This window comes from Danio rerio, chromosome 5 (assembly GCF_052040795.2).
Source record: "Danio rerio strain M-AB ecotype USA chromosome 5, GRCz13ab, whole genome shotgun sequence".
NCBI lineage: Eukaryota > Metazoa > Chordata > Actinopteri > Cypriniformes > Danionidae > Danio > Danio rerio.
In genome coordinates, this window is record NC_141025.1 from 466,030 (window position 1) to 489,396 (window position 23,367).

The 23,367-nt window shown below is 37.5% G+C and overlaps 1 protein-coding gene across 5 annotated transcripts; it reads right to left on the bottom strand.

The window, feature by feature from the left end:
* Positions 1-22,900, bottom strand: LOC147843755 (uncharacterized). 5 transcript variants are annotated; one of them, XM_087253259.1, is made up of 6 exons: positions 22,833-22,900; positions 5,267-5,570; positions 5,015-5,184; positions 4,681-4,935; positions 4,300-4,596; positions 1-4,210 (listed from the first exon to the last, which is right to left on the bottom strand). In XM_087253259.1, exons 3-6 carry the CDS (start codon positions 5,069-5,071, stop codon positions 4,121-4,123), a joined length of 699 nt encoding a protein of 232 aa, XP_087109385.1. In that variant the 5' UTR covers positions 5,072-5,184; positions 5,267-5,570; positions 22,833-22,900; the 3' UTR covers positions 1-4,120. The 5 variants fall into 5 exon arrangements, with proteins under 5 accessions (XP_087109385.1, XP_087109384.1, XP_087109387.1 ...); XM_087253258.1 differs by lacking the exon at positions 22,833-22,900 and having other exon boundaries at positions 5,267-6,501; XM_087253261.1 differs by lacking the exon at positions 22,833-22,900 and adding an exon at positions 6,036-6,126 and having other exon boundaries at positions 4,300-4,935.
* Positions 22,901-23,367: the final 467 nt, after the last annotated feature.

Genomic DNA, 23,367 nt, shown 5'->3' on the forward strand with positions numbered 1-23,367 from the left:
GTGCGAGAGATTGAGGTGAGCGGGAGGAGAACAGCTTTAGCTCTCTAACAGTGGATTTACTCTTGCTAGATGGGGAATTGAAAGCAGCATATTACCAGGGAAAGGCAGAAGAATCGATAATTGTGCTCTCTTTAATTTAGGAAAGAAATAGTCATTGAATCTCGGCGAGTAGTCATTTATAAATCAGGATAAAAATCGAGCCTTATTTACAGCTGATTAGTACAATTACATTAATTACTTATAAAAGATGTGCAACTGCATGTGCAGTGGAAGAGGTGATCGCCAGATTACAGACATGTCATGTAATGATGCTGTCGATCTCTGCTGATGATATTATGGACACAATAACAGCTCGTTTTGTTTATTTTGTATTATTTTGGTTTATTGAACGCTTGTATGTAGGAATATATGCAGGTGCATTGCTTTATTTGCTGAGTGAGTTCAGAATATAGCTGTATTTCTGGATTAATATGCCTGTTTTAATGCAGGCTTTTAGTTTCTTTGGCTGGAGAGAAGATAGTGTCATCCTGCCTGATTCTGTGACTTTATTTTAATTTCAGTGGATTTTGAAGGGTTTTGCAGTTCAGCAGGACTGTATGAGTATTATTTTAGCACTTGATATTGAAGTTTTGGACTGACTGTTTTGGGTCCCTGAAGCCTTAAAATAGCACTTTAAAACCAACAAATGAAAATAGACACAAATGGCTCAATACAAATGTCAAGAAGATGAGATCTGTTCATAAAGACAGCCCACAAAACATCACTACTAACACTTTTACATCAGTTATAGGTGTTCTTGTAGAATGATGGCAGTGTTGTGGAGCTACACCTCTGTATGTGGGTATGGACAGCTTCAGTTTGGGAGGAAAATCTAGAGGGAAACACCCAAAATAGCTCCAGTGTTTAAGAGATTATGCATCACCACAAATTTATTTATTGATCTCAAAAAACAATGTCAGTCACATCTCGGGTCTTTTTATTGATTTTGTTTTCACTTTTATTTTTTATAAAATGGTTAATCTGGTTTAAATGTAAGAAACAATTTCTGTGGTGATGTAAAATGGATTGTATTATAAACCTGTATTATCAAAGATAAAGCCAGACACGAATTGCTCGTCTGTCTGATTTATATTCATTTATTATGTGCAACAAATGAAAACAGCAATTAGTAGTAGTTAATTAGTCAAATGAAAAGCAAAATAAACTCAAATAGGACTGTTGTGTTAATAAAGAATATTTTCCATATTGTAATTCCACAGAAAATAAGGCAGTGACACTCTCACCTTTATTTTGTTGTTTAAGATGGACTAGATAACTGATTTGCCTCATTTTACTTCAGGCCTGGTTCTTGCTAGCCACAGATGGGTGAGCTGACAGAAATCCCAGGTGGACAGTTTTAAAGTTAGAATGAAGACTGACAAATATTTCAGCAAAATGTTCAAGAGATCAATTGAATATGCCTGTTTTCAGTGAGTGTTCTGTGGGGAATAAACATGCACTGAATGTCAGTAGACTATACCTGCACTCCATATAATGTTGAATATGCAGGAGCGAATCTGATCATGAATGACCAAAGTTTTATTTGAAAATAGTCTTTCCGTTTATGTCATAAAAGATAGAGTGCAAGCACATGTGTCTAATAATCCTTAAATCATTTCGTTCTAATATTCAGCATTATGAATAGTTGTATGCTGCGGTCAGTCTTTTCCATTGAGGACCATGATCAATATAAAGTTTATTCTAAAGTCCATCACACCGAGTCTATATACAGCGTAGCATTTGCCAACAGTAGGCTGACTATACACGATATAATATTAATATCAATGTTAAGGAGAAATCAATATTAAACTAAGATTTTTAGCATACAATAGCAAGATGATATCACGTGTTCATTATGAAGATGCTTATTAAATCGTGGCGTGAGTGAATCATTACTCCTGATACAGTAGATCGATTGTAGGAATATGGAGTAGGAATCGTTTCTGACAAGGGAGCTGGGAAAGATGGATGTCTTTGAAGCAATAGCGGTCACTGTTGTCTATATCATATGGCTGTGCGATTAATCGAAAATCTGATTTCGATTTGGCTTCTAACGATGTTCCTGCTGCCGCCTGTTTTTATCATGAATCAAACTAAACGAGAAAATCCCTCACTGCTCTTGACTGAAGGACTTTTCTAGCTAAAGTGTTTTTCTTACAGTGAAGATGCTTAAAGCACAGTTTGTTTAATATTTTTACTCTTTCTCTTTACTTTGCAGGGTGGAAAATAACTAAATGCAGTTGAAGTCAGAATTATTAGCCCTCCTGAATATTAGCAACCCTTTTCCTCAACAATTTCTGTTTCATGGAAGTTTTTTTTTTCAACTTTTTATGAACATAATAGTTTTAATAACTAATTTCTTTTATCTTTATGATGACAGCTCATATTTTACTAGATGTTTTTCAAATTACAAGCATTCAGATTAAAGTGCAGTTCAAAGGCGTGATTAGGATAATTAGCCAAGGCATTGTACAGTTTCTTCTGCAGACAATCAAAAAAATAGATAGCTTAAAGGGGCTAATAATATTGACCTTAAAATGGGTTTCAAAATGTTTAAACCTGCTTTTATTCTAGCCAAAATAAAACAAATAAGCCTTTCTCCAGAAGAAAAATATTAGAGGAAACACTGATTCCTTGCTCTGTTAAACATCATTTGGAAAATTTTTTTTTTTTAAATTCTCAGGGGCGCTAATAATTTTGACTTTAACTGATAATCGTGTTTGCAATTATGACCAAAATAATCGTGATATGATTTTTTTTTCAAAATCAAGCAGCCCTACTATATCAGGTTTTTTAAAGGCTTGACTTAAGTCTGTACAGGATTGCGGAGCAGTAATAATTTAGTTATTTTTACATAATGGCCTAGTATTGCATTACTTTGTATACATCAGAGCTGTTCAATTAGTTTGTCATGGGGGCCGGTTCATGAAGAGCATCCCAAACGAAGGGCCGGAGAGATATGACTTGCAATATGAGTGATGACACAACAGCAAATAAGAGCCCATATGCTGTATATTTTTGCTCCTTAAGACACCCACATTGGCTTTTTCTACATTAATATGTGAATATATTGTAATTTGAAACTACGTAACATCACTGCATTGTACAATAGACTTTTTTTATTTTTTTAAATTCAAATATTGTATTTTGGAGCACAACAAAAGTTTTTTTTTTTGGTTCTGTTGAAATGTAATTTCAAATATTCGTTACTTGAAACAGATGGAAATATGACTGCTTTTAGTATGACTACTATGCCGAGGGTTTTAACGGAGTAACACGTGCAACTTATTCCATTCATTTAGAAGGTGTTTCGTGGACAGTGCCTGACCGGCCCCAAACTGACATGTTACGTCACGGGCCCCTGAATCAGGCCCCAGAGTTCTAATTTGCTAAAAATAAAAATAACCGCAAACCACCTATGGACTTGACATTGAAATAAGTTGACGTGGGACGTTGGCTCCCGAAAGGTCAGAGGGCCCCGAAAATCAGCACTCTGCTGCCCCTAATTATCCCCAAAATCATTACTGCTGTGAATGGTGACCTTTTACAGGGGTGTCTACAAACAGCATACCTAGCCCTGTTCAAATAAGCTACAGGTGGGATGTTTTTTATTTTTATTTTATCCATCTGTGAGCTGGAAAACCTCAAAAAAATGCCAAAAAAGGGGGTGTTGAGGTAATATGACAGACACAGGAATTGCAATAAGTTATTTTATTGAACACTGGTTTCACAATAAATGGAAACAACAATCACAGCAATCAAGTAGAAACATGTAACAGAACAGTTCACACAAATAACATGCAATGTGAGGTCTAACAGAACAGTTCACTCCAATAAAGTGCATTGTGAGGTGCAAAAGTGTCTATCTACGCCTCTTGCGCTTTTCAATGACCCTCTTGACCATTCTTGATGCCTTTTTCTGCCGGCTTATTCCCATGAGTGTTGTAGAGTTCGGTGAAAAGCTTGACTTTCTAACTTTGAGGGGAAATACGCTTTGGGGCTTCATGGCAGTCCTTAATGCACGTTTTGTACGGGTGGGGTATTTTCTAGGCTGTTGTCCTTCCTCTAATTTTAATTTGCTTTAAACCTCGGCACTCTGGGTGTGCTTTGTGCCTTCTCCTCCTCCTTCCGGCTCACTGCTTCCACCGTCCTCCCCGGCCGTTCTTTCACTCTGTCAAAGGAGAAAACAAGAACATGATTAGTCACCATTACACAAAACTGTACAACAGTGTCAAGTTTGCTTTTAAGTTGTCCGCTTACCTCAGTGCTCTCGAGACTTGATGTGCCAGATTCCTGCAGCTGTAGTGGCTTGTCCGGAGGCCTCTGGCACCGCTTCTTTTTGCTCTTCTCGGACTTTAAAGGCCTCTTCCGTTTCCTGGGACTCTGCTTCAATGGGCTCCTTTCTGCTCCCTCTAACGCACTCTCGAACAGACGGCGGTGCTCCATGGCCTGCTGGGCAGATAGGTTCATCAGATAGAACGTGTCACATGTCCTCAGGTCGTGGCACATAAACTTAGAGATTTTAAGCCGGTCCTCTGTGAAGTGTGTAAACCTGGCCTGTAAACAGTAGAGACAAGTCGGTCAAACAAATGACATTCTCAAGTCTAGCAAGACACGTGAGCTATGCGTGCGATCACTTGCGTGGCTGGCGATGGAGCTTCGCACGTCTGTGAAGGTGGGGCACCCAGGTAGGCCCATTGACTTCCAGGCGTCCTGGAAGTAATTATTTAGGTTTTTACAGGGGTTGGGTGTTGATGTGAAAAACAAGTATTTTGGGTTCGTCCACCCTGGCAGCTTGTCCTTGATGCTTAAGAAGCGTTGCACCCAACCCCACTCCTCCTCTGTTAGGGAAATTTGAGCAGGGCCAAAATACTGATTTGTTTTGTGGCTTGTCACCTGTGGATACATGCCGAAGACGAGACGGTTTAGGGTTAGGCAAAGACAACACACGTGCACCAATGTAATAGATACTCACGTTAATCAGGTAAGCCTTCTCCGAGACGGACCTTTGTGCCCCCAACACCTCCTGCATTGTAATATTTTGAAATAACCCGCCTCTGTGCCCATAAAAGGCTGACAACAATGCAGCAAAGTGCCCATAGAACTGCCATTGATTCTTCTGATTCGGGTCATTTTCCAAGAGGCCTACACACAGGCAGGAGACAGTACAACATCAAAGCTCAAAGCCTCAGGAGTTACACACAGAGTCAAGCAAAGGTGAGACTACTTATTCAGAAGGTCGGGTATTGCCTTGGCTGCCAATTCCCGGCACTTCAGGAGGATGGCTTTAGAAATCACTCGCTCCTCTTTTTGGGTTTTCACCGGCATCTGGTGAATGGCCACTCCCCTCTTCAAAGACCTTCTTATTGCTGCTATCTCCTGTCGAAGTCCGATCAGCGACTGCTTGGACAGCCGGCACAATGGCGGAGGGGTCTCCGCCAGGTACTGTGTAAGATTCCACCCACCGGTCCAATGACGGAGTCCAGTGTTGTGGTTGAAGGAGTTCTGTGTGTTTGCCTTTTCAGACGCTTCTGGAAAGAGTTTTTTATTTCCTTAAAATTTGACCAATTTTATATCTGACTTCATATGTGTTTTAATCTGACTCCAATTCAATTTTATAAACTCCTCATTTACTTTTTTTTTAGCTGATCATATTATTGGTTGTGATTTTAATTTGGAATTTGATATTTTCTGGGGTAAGATATTCTAGAATGTACGTTCATTAGGGACCTACGTCGCTCAGAGTTCCATTATTATTATTATATTAATCAATTCAATAATGCCATACTATAAAGGTAACGAGACTCCACATAATCTACTGGATACAATGAATTCGCAAAACTCCAGAATCAATCAAAAAAGGGTTAACATTTATTTTGTCAGGCAGGTAAAACAATACTTAAAATGAATCAAAACTGAATACAAAACACAATTGATTAGCATAACATATAAACGTAGATAATGCAAATACAAAGTTAAAAATAAAGTCAGCATACCTGGCAAATAGAGACAGAGGCTGTGTGGTAAGTCTGGCTACAGAAACTTCCCCAAGTATTTTGCCAAGATTCCTTAAATACCCATTAACATCTGTGAAACAGTCATGAATATTTAGCACCCAAATATCTGACTCTGCTTTTAGAGTTAATTAACTTCAAAGGGTCTAACATTGGTTTGAAGTGACAAAGTTTATCAACAAATCTTTATTATGGACTGTCATCCTTAGGAGAGAAAAAACATTCACCAGTTTGTCTTAAGATATCCATGAACATCTGTGAAGTAATCATGACTGTCTACTCCTAAAAACTCTGTTCTCAGAGTTAATTAACTTCAAAGTGTTACCCAACGTTATGGGGTGAAATGAGGTTTGAAAACAGTTTGCCAGTCACACCTGAATGATTAGCCTTAAAAAAATGTAAGAACGGTCTTTAAACCACAGCGGTTCGAACTGTAGTTCTGCCGAGTGACTAAAAAGTGATCAGCATGATGGTAAAAAAATACATTTTAAACCCTTCTTCTGCAATCTTATACCAAAAACGCAAATAAGGGCAGTGTAAATAGCTGTAAATGTGGGAGAGCGCTGATATTATGTGATTGTATTGTATTGCTATATGGAACAATTAAGTGTTGATGTTAAATCAAAAGTAATTCACAAATACTTGAAAATGAAATAATGTAATGACAATAATTCTCTATGGTTACAACTGTATTAATTACAAAATACTGTATAAAATGTAAAATTAAAGTTACTAGAGGTAGAAGGAGAGACACAGAGGGAGGGAGAGAGAGACAAAGAGAGCAGGCCCAGTAGCCTGATTGCAGTAGAGTCAGAGAAGATACAGATGTTACTACTTCAATGTGTTCCTTGTGCCGCCATTCATACCGCGGCGACAGCGGTACTTGATGCGCCAGCAGCATTTGACCGCTGGGTGGCACTTTAACCACAGATATTCAGCTTTGCCTTTTCACAATGCTAAACACTGTTCTGTAGGCGTAGCTTACTGTATGTGATGTGATGTGTTCAATTAAAATATAATTTTAATTGAGTTTTTCTGGTAATAGACATGCTCTTACACTATACTATGCTGTAGAAAAGATACATGATGAGAAGTCAAAAAGCAAATATAAGAATTAAGTTATTAGCCTTCAGTGCCCGATTAAATTGCGTTGGGGTGAAAATAATGTTTTGATTTCTTTGACTATCATGGCAATGTTATTATCTCAAATCTTAAACGTACGCATATGAAAAACAGCAAAATAATATAGATTATCCTGCCAGTAGAGCACATCACCTCACAGTTGTGAACTTGCGATCACCTCAACTTACATTTAAAATTTGTTTACCTGGTTTATTGTAAACTTTTTAAGTGCAAAGAGGATTCGTTTTGGAAAATAGAATTGAAGAAATGAAAGACAACTAAAGTGAAAGCATATTCAGTACAAATAAGTAGTCTTAAATAAATAAATAAATAAAGCAGTCTTTTAGTCTAAATATAGAGAGATGTAGTTTGCTATTTTGATAGGACTAAGACAAGATATTTTCATTTATGTTTTTAATTTACGTTTTTATTTACATTTTCGTTGTTGATTATATTTTACTATCCTATTTTATGTTTCAATTATAGTACATAATAATAAACGAATAATGAAAATAAATAAAAAATGAAAATAGGACATAAATTAAGTCTGGCAGGTTTATTTTTAATAATTTAGTTTCAGTTCCGTTTTTTTTTTTTTTTTTTTTGTTTCAAAACGTCAATGTTCTGCTTTAAAGTATAACTGTTTTGTTTTTTTACTTAATGGCTCAGTAAGTTTTGTATTTTAATTTCATATTTAGTCACCTTGCATATGCGTGTGAAATATAATGCCGCATAACCGCGGAAAAAGAAGAAAAGGCTGTCAGTTAAAGCTAATCAAAATTAGCTATATTAAAATACACCATTTATGTTAATACAGAGTCAGGCAGAGTGTGAACAAACTCAAGGCTAAGATATGCGCTTGTTTTTTAATGCATTTAAAAATAAATGCTATATAAATAAATGTTTGTTTGTTTTTTACTTTTTTTGTATGGTAAAGGACAATGCACATTATGTTATTGATGTAAACTTAGGCTAAAACTTACCATTGATAAACGTGACCTACCTCAAGCAGATCACTTAAAGTGTAATAAAAATAATGTTGCCGCAGGACATAAACGAAGTCCCGCAAGTTTATTTTTAATAATTTAGTTTCAGTACCAGAGGTGTGGACTCGAGTCATGTGACTTGGACTCGAGTCAGACTCGAGTCATGAATTTGATGACTTTAGACTCGACTTGACAAAATATAAAAAGACTTGCAACTCGACTTGGACTTGAACATAAATGACTTGGACTTTGACTAGGACTTGCCCCTATTGACTTGTAAAGACTTGCTGCTTCCCATGAAAAGCCCAACGATAAAAAAGTATGTTGACATGGACCGCTCTCTCTCTCTCCCCGTTTATGTGTGCGTGTGTGTGACAGCATGCGCGCGCGTGTGTGTGAGCATGCGCGCTTTCGGCATGACGTCCAATCGAAGCACGGTAGATTGTTTTGATTCGACAGTATCCAACGTGACTACTATGAGGCGCCGGAGTGGACAAAAGTCATGCGAACGCAGAGAGAATTTGAATTTGAACTTGAGATCGAGCCAATACTCGCGTGCCAATACTCGTTCTCTCTCTCTCTCTCTCTCTCTCTCACACATACAACATACACCTCTCTCTCTCTCTCTCTCGTGCATTCAGTCTCTTTGCGTTCGCTTGACTTTTGTTGACGATGGCGTCTCATACCTTTAGTGCTTTTGCTCTCACGGGATCCTCCTTTTAAACTGACCCTTCGCTAAGCCACGCCCAAAAACCGCCACCCACCAATCGCGGCTTACCAATCGTAGCTACGGGCAGAGGCTCTGTCAAGCTTTCGAGCGAGGGAAACAAGCCAAATCGTTGCGCAATTGGATTGTGCAAATCTGACACCCGCTATCCTAAAAGTTTGGACTGGGTGGTGGGATTTTTTCCCTTTTCAAAACCAAAGCCCAAGAGGAGAAATGCCAGCGTGGATCAAGCTGTGTGAGGGGCGGTAAAGGAGTTAAGCTAAGTTGGCTTTGTTTTCGATATTCACATTCAATGATAGGTGGCAATAACTCACACTCCTCTTATCCTAAACAGATCTAAACTGTGTTTCTTTAAAAAAAAAAATAAAAAAAAACAAAGCAGGTTATGCTTCCCAGCGGTCTTTTTCTTTTTTTCCACTCGATATTATGAGCCAGGGCTCGACAATAAGGACTGCCCGATGGCCCGGGGCCAGCGTGCCAGACACTCGGGCCAGTGTACAAAATGTTACTGGCTCGATCGGGCCAGCTGCTGCCTTTTTGCCTGCCAGATCGAGCCAGAGCTGCGTGCTGCGACTGTCTGTCAATTGTGTGCAAATACAATCTTACGGTGCTTTCACACATAGACGTTTGTTTTGGAATCTGTCTCGTTTCACCCGTTAGCGCGTTTTTTAGCATATATCCAGCAGTTGCGCTCGCTTCCGCGCCAAATCAATCAGTCCAAGATCGCCTGAATGAGACGCGGTCTCTGTCCTATTGAGCGTATCGATTGTAGCGAGAAAACAAAACAATGCAACGAACTAACGACCCAGGCTATATCACAGTGTATCATGATCGTGTAATAGCCATATATACGGGTATATAAAGAGGGAATGATGAGCAGGGCGAGATGTCATTCTTACCGGTAAATGCGAAAGTGAAAGCATGCTGAAATATTACCGAGAGCTGTTTATCCAGCCTGATCTCGGTTTATCCGTCAGGAAAATTGACCGAAATTACTATCTGTTAATTTTTCCATATTTTAATCGTATAATATGTTGTATTAGGCCTGTTGTTTTGTTCATTTCTGCACTGACAGCTCGAAAGAAAGATTTACATTGATCTGATGCAGTCTCGGTTCATCTGCTATGTCTCTTTATAATTAAGCCTAAAATACAGAATTATAGTCAACGTTTCTTTAATAGATTGATTAATTCAATTGATCGATTTCTACAAAACCTGACAATTGAAATGAGGCTCTGTATATATGAGAAAGTCTGACCTCGATTTGTATTTGGTGACGATGTCAGTGGGTTGTTAAAATTAAAGTGCACATTTTCACTTATAAAATATTCTATACACAATGCACAAAAGTTTGGGGTCAGTATGATTGTTAAATATATTAAACTAAGCTTCTTCTGCTCACCAAGGCTGCAATTATTTCATCATAAATACAAATGATGAAATGTTGCACTATAAAATAACTGTTCAAAAGTAGTTTATCATTTAATTTATTCATTTATTCCAGTGATTTTAAAGATGAGATTTCAGCTTCATTACTCCAGTCACATGATCCTTCAGAAATCACTAATATTAATTATTATTATATTTATAAATGGTAATAGTTATAAAATCAATAATGTCTGGAGTAATTATTTTATTTGAAACTAAATACAATAACAAAGCAGTTATTTAAAATTTTTATAAATATTTAACAATTACACCTTTTTTACATTTATAAATATAGCCTTGATGAACTGAATAGTTTTACTTAAACATTTTAAAAATTACCGTAAATATATATACAGATTTATTAGCCCCCTTTTGTTTTTTGTTTTTTCTTTTTAAAACATTTCCTAAATGATGTTTAACAAAGCAAAGAAATGTTGATATTTTGTCTGATAATAATCTTATTTGTTTTATTTTGGCTAGAATAAAAACATTTTTTTAACCATTTTAAGGTAAAATTTATTAGCCTCTTAAGCTAATTGTTTTTCAGACTGTCTACAGAACAAACCATCATTATACAATAACTAGCCTAATTACCCTAACCTGCCTAGTTAACCTAATTACCGTAGTTAAGCCTTTAAATGTCACTTTAAGCTGTATAGAAGTGTCTTGAAGAATATCTAGTCTAATATTATTTACTGTCATCATGACAAAGATAAAATAAATCAGTTATTAGAGATGAGTTATTAAAACTATTATGTTTAGAAATGTGCTGAGAAAATATGTTCTCTGTTAAATAGAAATTGGGGAAAAAAATAAAAAGGGGTGCTAATAATTTAGGGGGACTAATAATTCTGAAATCAACTGTGTGTGTGTGTGTGTGTGTATCGCACATTCAAATAGCGATTAACTTCTTTTTTTTTTTTTGGTGGGGCCAGTGAAAATTTGGGCTGGGCAAGTAAAAATCAGAACCACTGGCCCGATCGGGCCAGTAGAAAAAATCCTTAGCGTTGAACCCTGTGAGCACTGCTTAGTTTAAACCCTCGCTATTGTAACGCATATAAATACATACACTAATATTTGCTGGTAGGAAAAATCTATTTGTTCACTTCTGTTATTTATACTTTAATGTGCATTTCAATTTTTTTCTTCCACTTAACTGCAAATTTGAATAAAAACTGGATAAAGAGCACACAAACATGCTGACAGTAATAGGTACTGTACACTGTTATGGGTCAATGATGCTAATATTCGGCACAAATCCATCAGTTTCTTAGGTTATTAGATTATTTTATAATTTCACCTCTCCTGCTGTGCATGAACTATGCTGTTGAATGTTCAGCGTATGAGGTGGCTAGACTAACCTTGCTTCAATTTTGATAAAATTATTTTCTAATCAGTTGCTATTATGTTGTGAATATACCCCTGTAATGTATACTGCAGTCCTCTTTTGTCTGGCTTTCTCAGATATCTCACCTGTTTGCCAAAAATGACTAATTAAATCCTTGGGAATGTCTGACACCAGCGCATACACACTGTAATAGATGTGCCAGGCATGAAAGCTTGACAGGCGTAGCAACAGTAACTAAGGAGGGCAAGGCTTAGCGAAGGGTTATTCCAAGAATGTTGATATGGTTTCTTTCTTGCTTTACTATTTATTAACAATACACAAAAAACTAAAAGGTTAAGGTAAATTCTTTAATAAATTCTAGTGTTTTTGAGTATTATACTTGTTGTATACTTGTATTATACTTATGTTTTAGGCTAGTATTATTTACGACTTGTTAATTAATGCTTCATAATACAGTAGTATTACCAATAGTGAACAGATAAAATAATACAAAGTGTAGTTTTACTACAGTAAAGTGTAGTGATTTGTAGTATAAAATACCCTATATTGTAAAATAATACAGCACTGGGTAATTTGTTTATATTACACTTGTGTTACCATAGCAACTATAGTATTACCACAACTGATCAATTGAAGTTCTTTACTGTAGTAGGCTACTGTTCAAAACACAGTACATGCCAATATACGTGTTCAGGGGCCCTGTGGCACAGCTTTCCTCAAAATGAAGAGGATGACATGGAAAATGTCCTCCACAATCTCATCAGTAGAGTGGAAGCCAGCAGACACTAGTTTACTTTATTTTAGCTGCCATGATAAAATGAGATTGATAGTGAGATTTATTTGAAGAGTGAATAGTACAGTAGGCTATAATACCTTATCAAGTGTTTCCTTATTTTTATCACAGTTACATTTCTGCTTGCATTAGTTTTTGTTTAAATGCTTTTAAAATAAAATGTATTCTTTACATCCAACATCTATTCCAGAGGTGCCTTATAGTGGTGTAAACCCCTTTACAAGGGGTGTTACCCCTGTGTAAACTCTAACCACCCCTGTGGCCAACCCGATATGATTTTGCTGTTGACATTATTTATTTAAATCTACTTACATAAATGCAATACAATGCAATATTTCAATAAATAAATAGCAGCCACTAAATTATTGTGGATTGATTGGTGCCACTGACGTAGCTGGCCTCTTCTGGCCCCCCTTAAGCAAATTTTCAGGGGGGCACCACTGGTCTATTCTCTGTCTTTAAGTGTTTGAAACTGAAAATATCTCATCATATAAAACAACCAAAAATGTTATGGTTTATTAGATTAAACATTTAATATATAAGTCTATTTTAGTATTTTGGTTATTGTTATTAAACAGTGCAGCAATATGAATCATATCAAAAAGCATGAAAGGAAGAGGGAACACGACACAAATTGTGAGTTTCCATATAATCTCTGAGAGCGCTCAAGAAAATTTGTGTGTGAGCAGTGCATATTTGAGAGCGAGAGAAAATTTGAGAACTCGCAATCAGTTTTGTCCACAAACAGAGGAAATCTGTGCACGAGCATCACACAAGGTAGAGAGCAAAGCTCTTCAACGTTATGTGAACAAAACAACTTTATTGTTTGTATGAAGTAGCCTACTTCATTAACAATATGTGCTACCATTTTACATTGCTGCTAGACGGATTTGCAACTCCATCTCTTTAGCACACACGAGATTCAATTGACAAAATTCCAATTTCACTCAATTTAACTTTGCAGCATATACAGGAGTTGGTCTACTGCTACCACATTGAGGTTATGTAATTTTGGTTAATCACAAGTTGATCACCGAAGACATAACATAGCACAACTAAACCTAATGAATTAGACAGCAGTAGACCTGCAATTTCTGTGTGATGTGAGGCAAAATGGAGTCTTTTTTTGGTGGAACTCGTTCTTGTGCATTATGCTGTAGAGACGAGACACAGCACTGTTCAGTACTTTTTCAGAAAATTGCCTTTGTATTTTTATATATCTGAGCAATGTTCTTTAATAAAAAAAGGTTTGTTTAATCAATACAGATCTTACAACCATACCTAATCTGTATATATTTTATTTTTCTGTTAAAAAGACTCGAAAAGACTCGAAAATCAAACTGCAGGACTTTGGACTTGACTTGAGACTTGTTGCCTTTGACTCGGGACTTGACTCGGGACTTGCCTGTCTTGACTCGGGACTTGACTCGGGACTTGAGGGCAATGAATTGAGACTTACTTGTGACTTGCCAAACAATGACTTGGTCCCACCTCTGTTCAGTACTATTAACTTTTTTTTCTCAAAACATCAATAGCACCTTCAATAATCTAAACATTAAAGATGGACCGCAATGTGTTGAGTGGATATATGTGGTGAAGAACGATGGCAAAGCTAAGTGTGATTATTGTAATAAACTAATAAGTTATAAAGCAGAGAGTCCCGACCAACAGGACTGACTTAGCATATGCGGTTGGCTCATTCTTCACGAATATAGAATTAAAATAATGGCGCGTTAGGTTCATTGTGCATCCCGCAGGTGCAACCAACAAGAGTTGTGCATTTTAGTTTAACTTTTTTGCGCGTTATAAGCAGCTCGGTGTTAGTTTTTATTTAAATATATCGAGCCGAAACTAAGCAGCGCATTCTCTCCGCCTCCTCGTTTATAACCAGCGGGACACGCTACTGAAGCAGGAGAGACACTCCGACGTTCATAATCTTAGCTGATGTTTCGGAGTCGAAAGAATATATCAAAGAGGAATGTTCTTTTTACAGTGCCGATATGTTTAATCTTTTTTTCCATGTCATTTCTCTTCAGCAAATTATATTTTTAAAGCTGCTTGATTCTTTTAAAACCGAAAGCAGAGCCCGTCAATTGGTGTTTTTTCATAAGATACTCCTTTATTAATGTTTTATTTTATGAGTGTCTTTAATGTGCTTTTTAATAGTTTTATTTTATTCAAAGCAGCGCCTAAAAGCGAATTTATCCTCAAATCGTGGCATGAGAGCGATGTCATGGCGCATATATTGCCTTTTTTTCTGATCTTTTTGCATAAAGGTTTTAATCAAAAGACAGGTAATTTAATTACTTTCGATGTGCTAAAATATTTGTTAAATAAATGTTATTAAAAAAAGGCATATGCAATGTGCTCTGACGGGTAAAATCAGATTCTTTCTCTCTTTCAAGTTCAAAGCAAATTTGAATGCCAAAGGATTTTAGATATGCATATACAAGACTGTATGTAGTATATTAACATCAACAAATTAATAAAATAAGTAGCAAATGAGAAATAAATGACAGACAAGTTGATAAAAACAGACATTATCTCTAAAAGTTATCAGAATTGCAAGATTAAAACAGCTGAATATAGGCCTAAAATAAATCTAGAAAGCTTGCACACTGATATTTATTCTTTTTTTTTTTTCGAATAACGAACAATTTCAACCACGGGGAGATACCAACAGCTTGATTTGCAGTATTTTCTAACATGTTAGAAGAGGGCAGCGGACATGGCTGCCGGTGGGGAAGCGGCTGTGCCCTCAGCAGACGGAGCTGCATATCCTAACTAAATAGTGCACTAAATACTCCGAGACAGGCACGTGCACACATAGGGCTCAACCTGTGCAGTGCACATGCCCTTTTTAGTTTTGGATAGAAAGTGCCCTTCCAAAATGATCAAAAGTGCCCCCGCGACGCGGTCGGTCCCGCCCTTCAGTAGGCGCGCGACAATACCGAGTCAACACCGCTCTTCAGTAAATTCAGACATCGCAAGTTTGATCAAGGCTCTTCTTCTCAGTTTGATATGGAAAACATACCGAGGACACGCGTCAATCTTCACAGGGAACAGTGTACTTTATAACTTCATTCACATCACCCTGGCTACGTTGTTTCACTTTCTCAACAATAAAATGTAAACTTGATATAAGGAACTGCCTATTTTCATTTTAATATTAACAACTAAACAGACAGCAGAAATGTTGAGGCGCCGTGCTGCATTATGAGCGTCATCTTCACTGTCTGGATATTTATAACAAAACGGAGCCGATAACAACTGTCTCCTTTCAATTTCAGTGAAAATACGAAACACAGCCTCTCTTTTGCTGAATATCAGTTTTAATAATCGATAATGGCCATTATAAAAGTATAACATACAATAAGTTTATACATTATAGGAAATAAAGGCAAGCGATCAGTCAATATACAGAATGTACGTGCTTACATTAATCATTAACTTATCTTTGCGCTCAGCCAAAACACGTTACCTGAGAACAAGTAATAGATTCCAGTGACCAAAGTCAGGGAATATGTCGTTAGATAAAGACAACAAGATGAATGAAATATCACGTTTAATAAATATAGTGAGATTATTAGATCCAGCGGGAGATGCTTGATGAGAAGTCTGACTAGCAGAGCTCTCATCTGGGTAGATGGGCTCCAGCGATTGCCAAAGTGTGTGTATGTGGTCACGTGATGTGCGTTTTCAGCGTTTTGGTGTGGACGGAGAGCAGTTCAGAAACGCTGGGTAAAACGCGAGTGTGGACGCGGATCGTTTTCATTCTAAAACGCCGTTTTAAAACTAAGGCCCCGTTTACACTAGTGCGTTTTAGTTTGAAAACGCATAAGTTTTGCTACGGTTACGCCATCCGTCCACACTACGCCGGAGTTCTCGAGCGCCGAAAACAGAGCGTTTCGAAAACGCTGGAGAGGCCGTTTTCATTCTAAAACGCTGCAGCTCCGTCTCAGTGTGGATGGGGAAAGACGGAGACATCTGAAAACGGAGGCGGGGCTTGAGGGAATTATATTTTTGAGGGAATCATATTTTTAATGTTTTATATATGTTCAGAATTGATATTAAGTTTTTTCATATTTTTGATGTTTTATATATGTTTAATATTGATATTAAGTTTTACTATTTTTTTACTGATGAAATGCTTTGTTTGAAATATGAGCCTATTGCTTTGTTTGAAATGTGAGCCTGTCGCTTAAGCTTCGCTTCTAGAGAAACGGGGTTTTCCACAGAAGTAAGACGAGAGATCTGAGCTCATGGACAGCTGTGCTTTGGTACAGGATGTGGTTTAACACCTGCAAGGAACCAGCCGTATCTCAGTCTGTGTAGGGGTGCATGTGTGTTTTGTGTGTGTGTGTGTTTGCAGGCTACTGGCAGATTCTAACTGGTTGAAATGAGATCTGATGATGGGAAGGCGAATAATGGATTGGAGGCTCATCGAGAGTGGGGAGGAGACAACCAAGAATAAAAACTATTGTTTTATGTTTGTACGGCAATACTGGAGCGCCCAGTTTGCCTTTTCATGGTGACTCTTCAGTATTCCTGGGCTCAGCATTGTTGATCTGATCCTTCGTTTATTAAACTTTGATTTCTCGATAAAGTTAAGTTTCCTGCGTCTACTTTCAAGCGAATCCTGAACTCGGGGAGGGAAAAACCATTTTCCTACAATTTGGAGGGGGCACCCGGATTCGCTCAGACGCTTCGTCGAGTTGGAGGACGATCTCAAATCAACCTCTCTGCAGAGCTTCTAATAAGGTAAGCAGTCACCTTTTTAATAAAAGTACTGCAAGATTGGAATTACCAAATTTAAGGTTGATTGAGGATTGAATACCAACATAATCCGTAAATAATTTGAATCAAATCAACAATGGCAATTAAAATGAGTTGACCCGGCGTGGTTACAAGGTTTAAAAACTCATACTATTAATTGATTATTAACGAGTCGACCCGGCGTGGTTAAACAAATTTATAAAGACTCAGAATTGGTTTATTATTGAGTTGACCCGGCGCGGTTAAACAAATTTATAAAAACTCAGAATTGATTATTATTGAGTCGACCCGGCGTGGTTAAACAAATTTATAAAGACTCAGAATTGGTAATTAAAGGAGTTGACCCGGCGTGGTTAAGAAAATTTATAAAAACTCCGCATTGGCAGTCAAAAGAGTTGACCCGGCGAGGTTAAGCAAATTTATAAAAACTCTGAATTAGTATTTTCCTAGGAATTTTGGTGACATGTGGGTGTTGCTGTATTCCCTGTATCAGAAGTTTGATAAATAGGCTGATAATAACTGCAATTGAAAAGAAGGAAAACCCACCTCCTTATCAGATGCCCCTCCTTGCTGCAGCGGAGGGGGATGACGTGATGGAGGAAGTGGAGGAACTATTGGATATGGTGTGATCTCTTTCGAGATCAAGAGAGGGAATTGAGGGAATTATATTTTTGAGGGAATCATATTTTTAATGTTTTATATATGTTCAGAATTGATATTAAGTTTTTTCATATTTTTGATGTTTTATATATGTTTAATATTGATATTAAGTTTTACTATTTTTTTACTGATGAAATGCTTTGTTTGAAATATGAGCCTATTGCTTTGTTTGAAATGTGAGCCTGTCGCTTAAGCTTCGCTTCTAGAGAAACGGGGTTTTCCACAGAAGTAAGACGAGAGATCTGAGCTCATGGACAGCTGTGCTTTGGTACAGGATGTGGTTTAACACCTGCAAGGAACCAGCCGTATCTCAGTCTGTGTAGGGGTGCATGTGTGTTTTGTGTGTGTGTGTGTTTGCAGGCTACTGGCAGATTCTAACTGGTTGAAATGAGATCTGATGATGGGAAGGCGAATAATGGATTGGAGGCTCATCGAGAGTGGGGAGGAGACAACCAAGAATAAAAACTATTGTTTTATGTTTGTACGGCAATACTGGAGCGCCCAGTTTGCCTTTTCATGGTGACTCTTCAGTATTCCTGGGCTCAGCATTGTTGATCTGATCCTTCGTTTATTAAACTTTGATTTCTCGATAAAGTTAAGTTTCCTGCGTCTACTTTCAAGCGAATCCTGAACTCGGGGAGGGAAAAACCATTTTCCTACAGGCTGCAGACATTCGCCTCTCTGATTGGGGCTTTTCCTCAATATTAAGTAGCCTAACACACAGTTCAGTCCTGAATCTTCTCCGTGTAAGTTCAGACATCGCAAGTTCGATCAAGGCTGCAGTCTCTTCTTCTCAGTTTGATATGGAAAACATACCGAGGACACGGGTAAATCTTCAAAGGGAACAGTGTACTTTATAACTTTATTCACATCACCTTGGCTTCGTTGTTTCACTTTCTCAACAATAAAATGTAAACATGATTTAAGGAACTGCCTATTTTCATTTTAATATTAACAACTAAACAGACAGCAGAAATGTTGAGGCGTCGTGCTGCATGAGCGTCATCTTCACTGTGTGCATATTTATAACAAAACGGAGCCGATAACAACTGCCTCCTTTCAATTTCAGTGAAAATACGAAACATACCCTCTCTTTTGCTGAATATCAGTTTTAATAATCGATAATGGCCATTATAAAAGTATAACATACAATAAGTTTATACATTATAGGAAATAAAGGCAAGCGATCAGTCAATATACAGAATAGGCTACGTGGTTTCATTAATCATTAACTTATCTTTGCGCTCAGCCAAAACACGTTACCTGAGAACAAGTAATAGATTCCAATGATCAAAGTCAGGGAATATGTCGTTAGATAAAGACAACAAGATGAATGAAATATCCCGTTTAATAAATATAGTGAGATTATTAGATCCAGCGGGAGATGCTTGATGAGAAGTCTGACTAGCAGAGCTCTCATCTGGGTAGATGGGCTCCAGCGATTGCCCGAGAGTGTGTGTGTGTGGTCACGTGATGTGCGTTTTCAGCGTTTTGGTGTGGACGGAGAGCAGTTCAGAAACGCTGGGTAAAACGCGAGTGTGGACGCGGATCGTTTTCATTCTAAAACGCCGTTTTAAAACTAAAACGCACTAGTGTAAACGGGGCCTAAAACGCACTAGTGTAAACGGGGCCTTAGGCTATTCTCTCGTGATGACACCATAAAAGGCCTTCAATGCATTGATATAGGTAATAGGGATACAATGAAAAGCCGATTTCACTATTGACCCTGTTTTTATTCATTGACGGCTTCCCAACGCCGCAATTCTGTTTCGCGAAAAAAAGCTGCTGCAAATAAGCAAATTTATGACAATACACATACGGAATGAACCGTCAACTTATCCAGCATATGTTTTACGCAGTGGATGGCAGGAGGGCCAGCTGGGGCTTCGGGACGGAGTGAAAGGAAAGGCGGAATTTGCCCCGAGTCTGGGAAAGATGGCTTGCCGTAATTACACTAGTTTTCCTATCGCACACATGCGCCAAACACATAAACAAATAAATAAAAAAGGGAAAGAAAACATCTAGCCTTGAGGTCTTTTTGCTTATAATCGCCCTTATGTTTCCGTTTTAAATGTAAGGCTGTTGCATAAAATAATACAATTTTAATTTATAAGTTACTTTGCTGCGTCCCCCTTGATGTTTCAATACCGCATAATAATCTACACACCATATTAAAGACACAGCAGACATAAAGGTTGTGTGTGAGAGCCCGAGCAAAAAAGGATCAGAAATTGATCACGCACGCACAGGAAAAAAGGCAATTATGCAACACATGACATGCATCGCTCTCAATTGACGGGCTCTGCTTTCTGTTTTAACATAATCAAGCAGCTTAAAAAATAATTTGATGAAGAGAAATGACAGGAAAAAAGTAATAAAAAAAATCAAAAGATTAAACGTATCGGGACTGTTAAAAGAACATTCCTCTTTAATATATTCTTTCGACTCAGATACATCAGCTAAGATTATGAATGACGGAGTAGGCTATCTCTCCTGCTTGCTTCAGCAGCGTGTGTCCAGCTGGTTATGAACGAGGAGGCGGAGAGAATGCGCTGTTTAGTTTCGGCTTGATATAAAAACTAACACCGAACTGCTTATAACGCTCAAAAAGTTAAACTAAAATGCACAACCCTTGTTGGTTGCACCCGCAAGTAGTGTTATGTATATTTGTGGCTGTGAAGTTTATTAATAAATATATATATATATATATATATATATATATATATATATATATATTGAGATACTGAGCCATTACAAGTAAAAAAAACAACAACAAAAAACTAAAATTTTACTTTAAAGAAGAACAGACGTTTTGAGGAAAAAAAACATAACAGAACTGGAACTATTAAAACTAAACTTGCAGGACTTCGTTTATGTCCTGCGGCAACTTTATTTTTATAACACTTTTTTTTTTTTTTTGCCCCGAGTCTGGGAAAGATGGCTTGCCGTCATTACACCGATCGCACACGAGTTACATGCGTCAAACACATAAATAAATAAATAAATAAATAAGGGAAAGAAAACATCTAACCTTATAGGCTGAGGTCTTTTTGCTTATAATCGCCCTTATGTTTCCGTTTTAAAGGCTGTTGCATAATACAATTTTAATTTATAAGTGACTTTGTTGCGTCCCCTTGATGTTTCAATAACGCATAATAATCTATACACCATATTAAAGACAACAGAAAGACATAAATCTTTACAAATTACCTGTCCCCTTTTGTAGACTCAAAACAAGTGTCAAATCTTGAAAAAATTGCCTAAGCCATATTAAAATATAATTTAAAGAAATACATTTTCGGATAAAACCGCATTAAATAAATAAACCAATATAAAACAAGCAAAAGCAAGCTATAACAGTTTAGGTAGGTCTATGTAGCCTACATAAATGAAACCGTTAAAGTCAAATTAAACTTTCATTTTACAAGATATTTTTTTTTTAAAAGATTTTAGATATTTTCTAAAAACAAACACCAGAGAAGGTTTAAATAATTATATAGTGGTTACGATGATAATAATTAAATCGTTCAAACAGAGCATTTTTTGGGGAGAGTGAAAGCAGAATGCGACCTTTTGATGAATTAGCTCTAACCTTTGTCAGTTTTTTTTTCTTTCCGCGGTTATTCGCGCATTATATTTCAAATGCATATGCAAGGTGACTGAAATTTAAATTAAAATACAATACATACTGGGCCATTAAGTAAAAAAACAAAACAACAGTTATACTTTAAAGAGAACATTGTTGTTTTGAAACAAAAAAAGTAACTGAAAACTATTAAAAATAAACCTGCGAGATATGTCCTGCGGCAAAATTATTTTATGAAGCAGTATTCAACTTAAGCTCTTTAGACCATGCGCCTGACCGTTTCTTAGTGTTTCACCACAAGGCCTATTTTTATTATTTTTCATTATTCGTTTATTATTATGTACAATAATTGTGACATAAAATTAAATAGTAAAATATAATCAACAACGAAAATGTAAATAAAAAGGTAAATTAAAACATAAATGAAAAGGTCTTGTGTTAGTCCTACCAAAATAGCAAACACTGAAAATCTCTTTACATTTAGGCTAAAAGACTGCTTTAATTTTTTAATTTAGGCATACTTAGAATATTTGTACTGAATGTTTGTGCTTTCATATTAGTTGTCTTTAACTTCTTCAATTCTATTTTTCAAAAAGAATCCTCTTTGCACTTAAAAAGTTTAGAATAACAATAATTCGTGTTAACAAATTTTAAATGATTAATAAAGGAATTATAATGCTTTGACTTATTGTTTAATCTCATTTACAAGCACAATAGCATATTTAAGGCTGCTGTGTGGGCTATTTCTGTCGGTTCGCATCCCGTCCCTTTGCGCCCCCTGGCGGCTCATTCACAAACTGCGGTCATACACTAAAAACAAAGTGGCTCCTATTTCAAACGGCGGCGGTATATGACGCGGCGGTAATAGTCACTTTGAACTCTCACCTACTGTAGACTCCAGAGGAGGAGAGGAGCAGAGCAGGAAAAAGAGAGAGCCAGAGTTTACCACCTATTTTGTATCTTTCTTGACCATGTGACCACCAATGCTGAGACATTCAAACTGACCAATCAACATATGACCACATCATAAAACCCCCAAAGTCCACACACCAGGCCCTGATCTCATCAGTATCTGCCTTTGTAGTCAGTATGGACCTTCTTGAGTCGAAAAGACATGTTTTGTCATATAAACAAATGCATATGATAATTTAGCCTCTTACAACTGCATGAAGCATCCCACGTTCAATACGTAATGTAAGGTGGTGACCGTCAAGTGGGCCTGGCGGAGGAAGCTAATCCACATGTGTATCTTTGCTTTATTGTTCAGGAAGAGAAAGTCGGACAGCTTGCTTTTTTTCACTGACATGTAAGCAATGAACTTTTTTTATCCTGTAGACCTGTAAGGCAGCTTACTTTTTATTTCAGCTTATAGCTGGGATCCGGGCCTTTCTTGAAGCGGCGATAATCCTCCAACATATCATCTGCAAAAACAAGGCTAAGAGAGAAGTTTAGAAACCGGTATTTGCAAAAGAAACAAAGTTAGAGGAAAGTCACTGAGCGCTGACACATGGTCTGGATAGGGGTGAGGCTTTTCTCAGGCGACTGCTGACTGCCACTTGCCGACGGTCTCTCCTCACCGGCTTTATCCTTTTGCTCAATGGACTGCTTAGAACTGGGTGGCCTGGGCTGAGGTGGCCTGGTCGTGGTCGCCGGCTGCAGCAGGGCTGATTGGGGCGTCGTCCTCTTCCTCTGGTCCAAGAGATGAGAGGAGCTTCCGGACCACCTGCCCTGTTCGCGTCGCACCGTGGATCATCCACCGTGGGTTCTCAGCAAGTCTTTTTGCAGCCTTGGTTGGCACATTCTTCCTCTTCCAGCTACTCCTGGTCAGGATGGAAAGTGGCTTCTTCCAGACCCAGCAGCTCCTCCAGATCGAGGGTGGAAACCATGG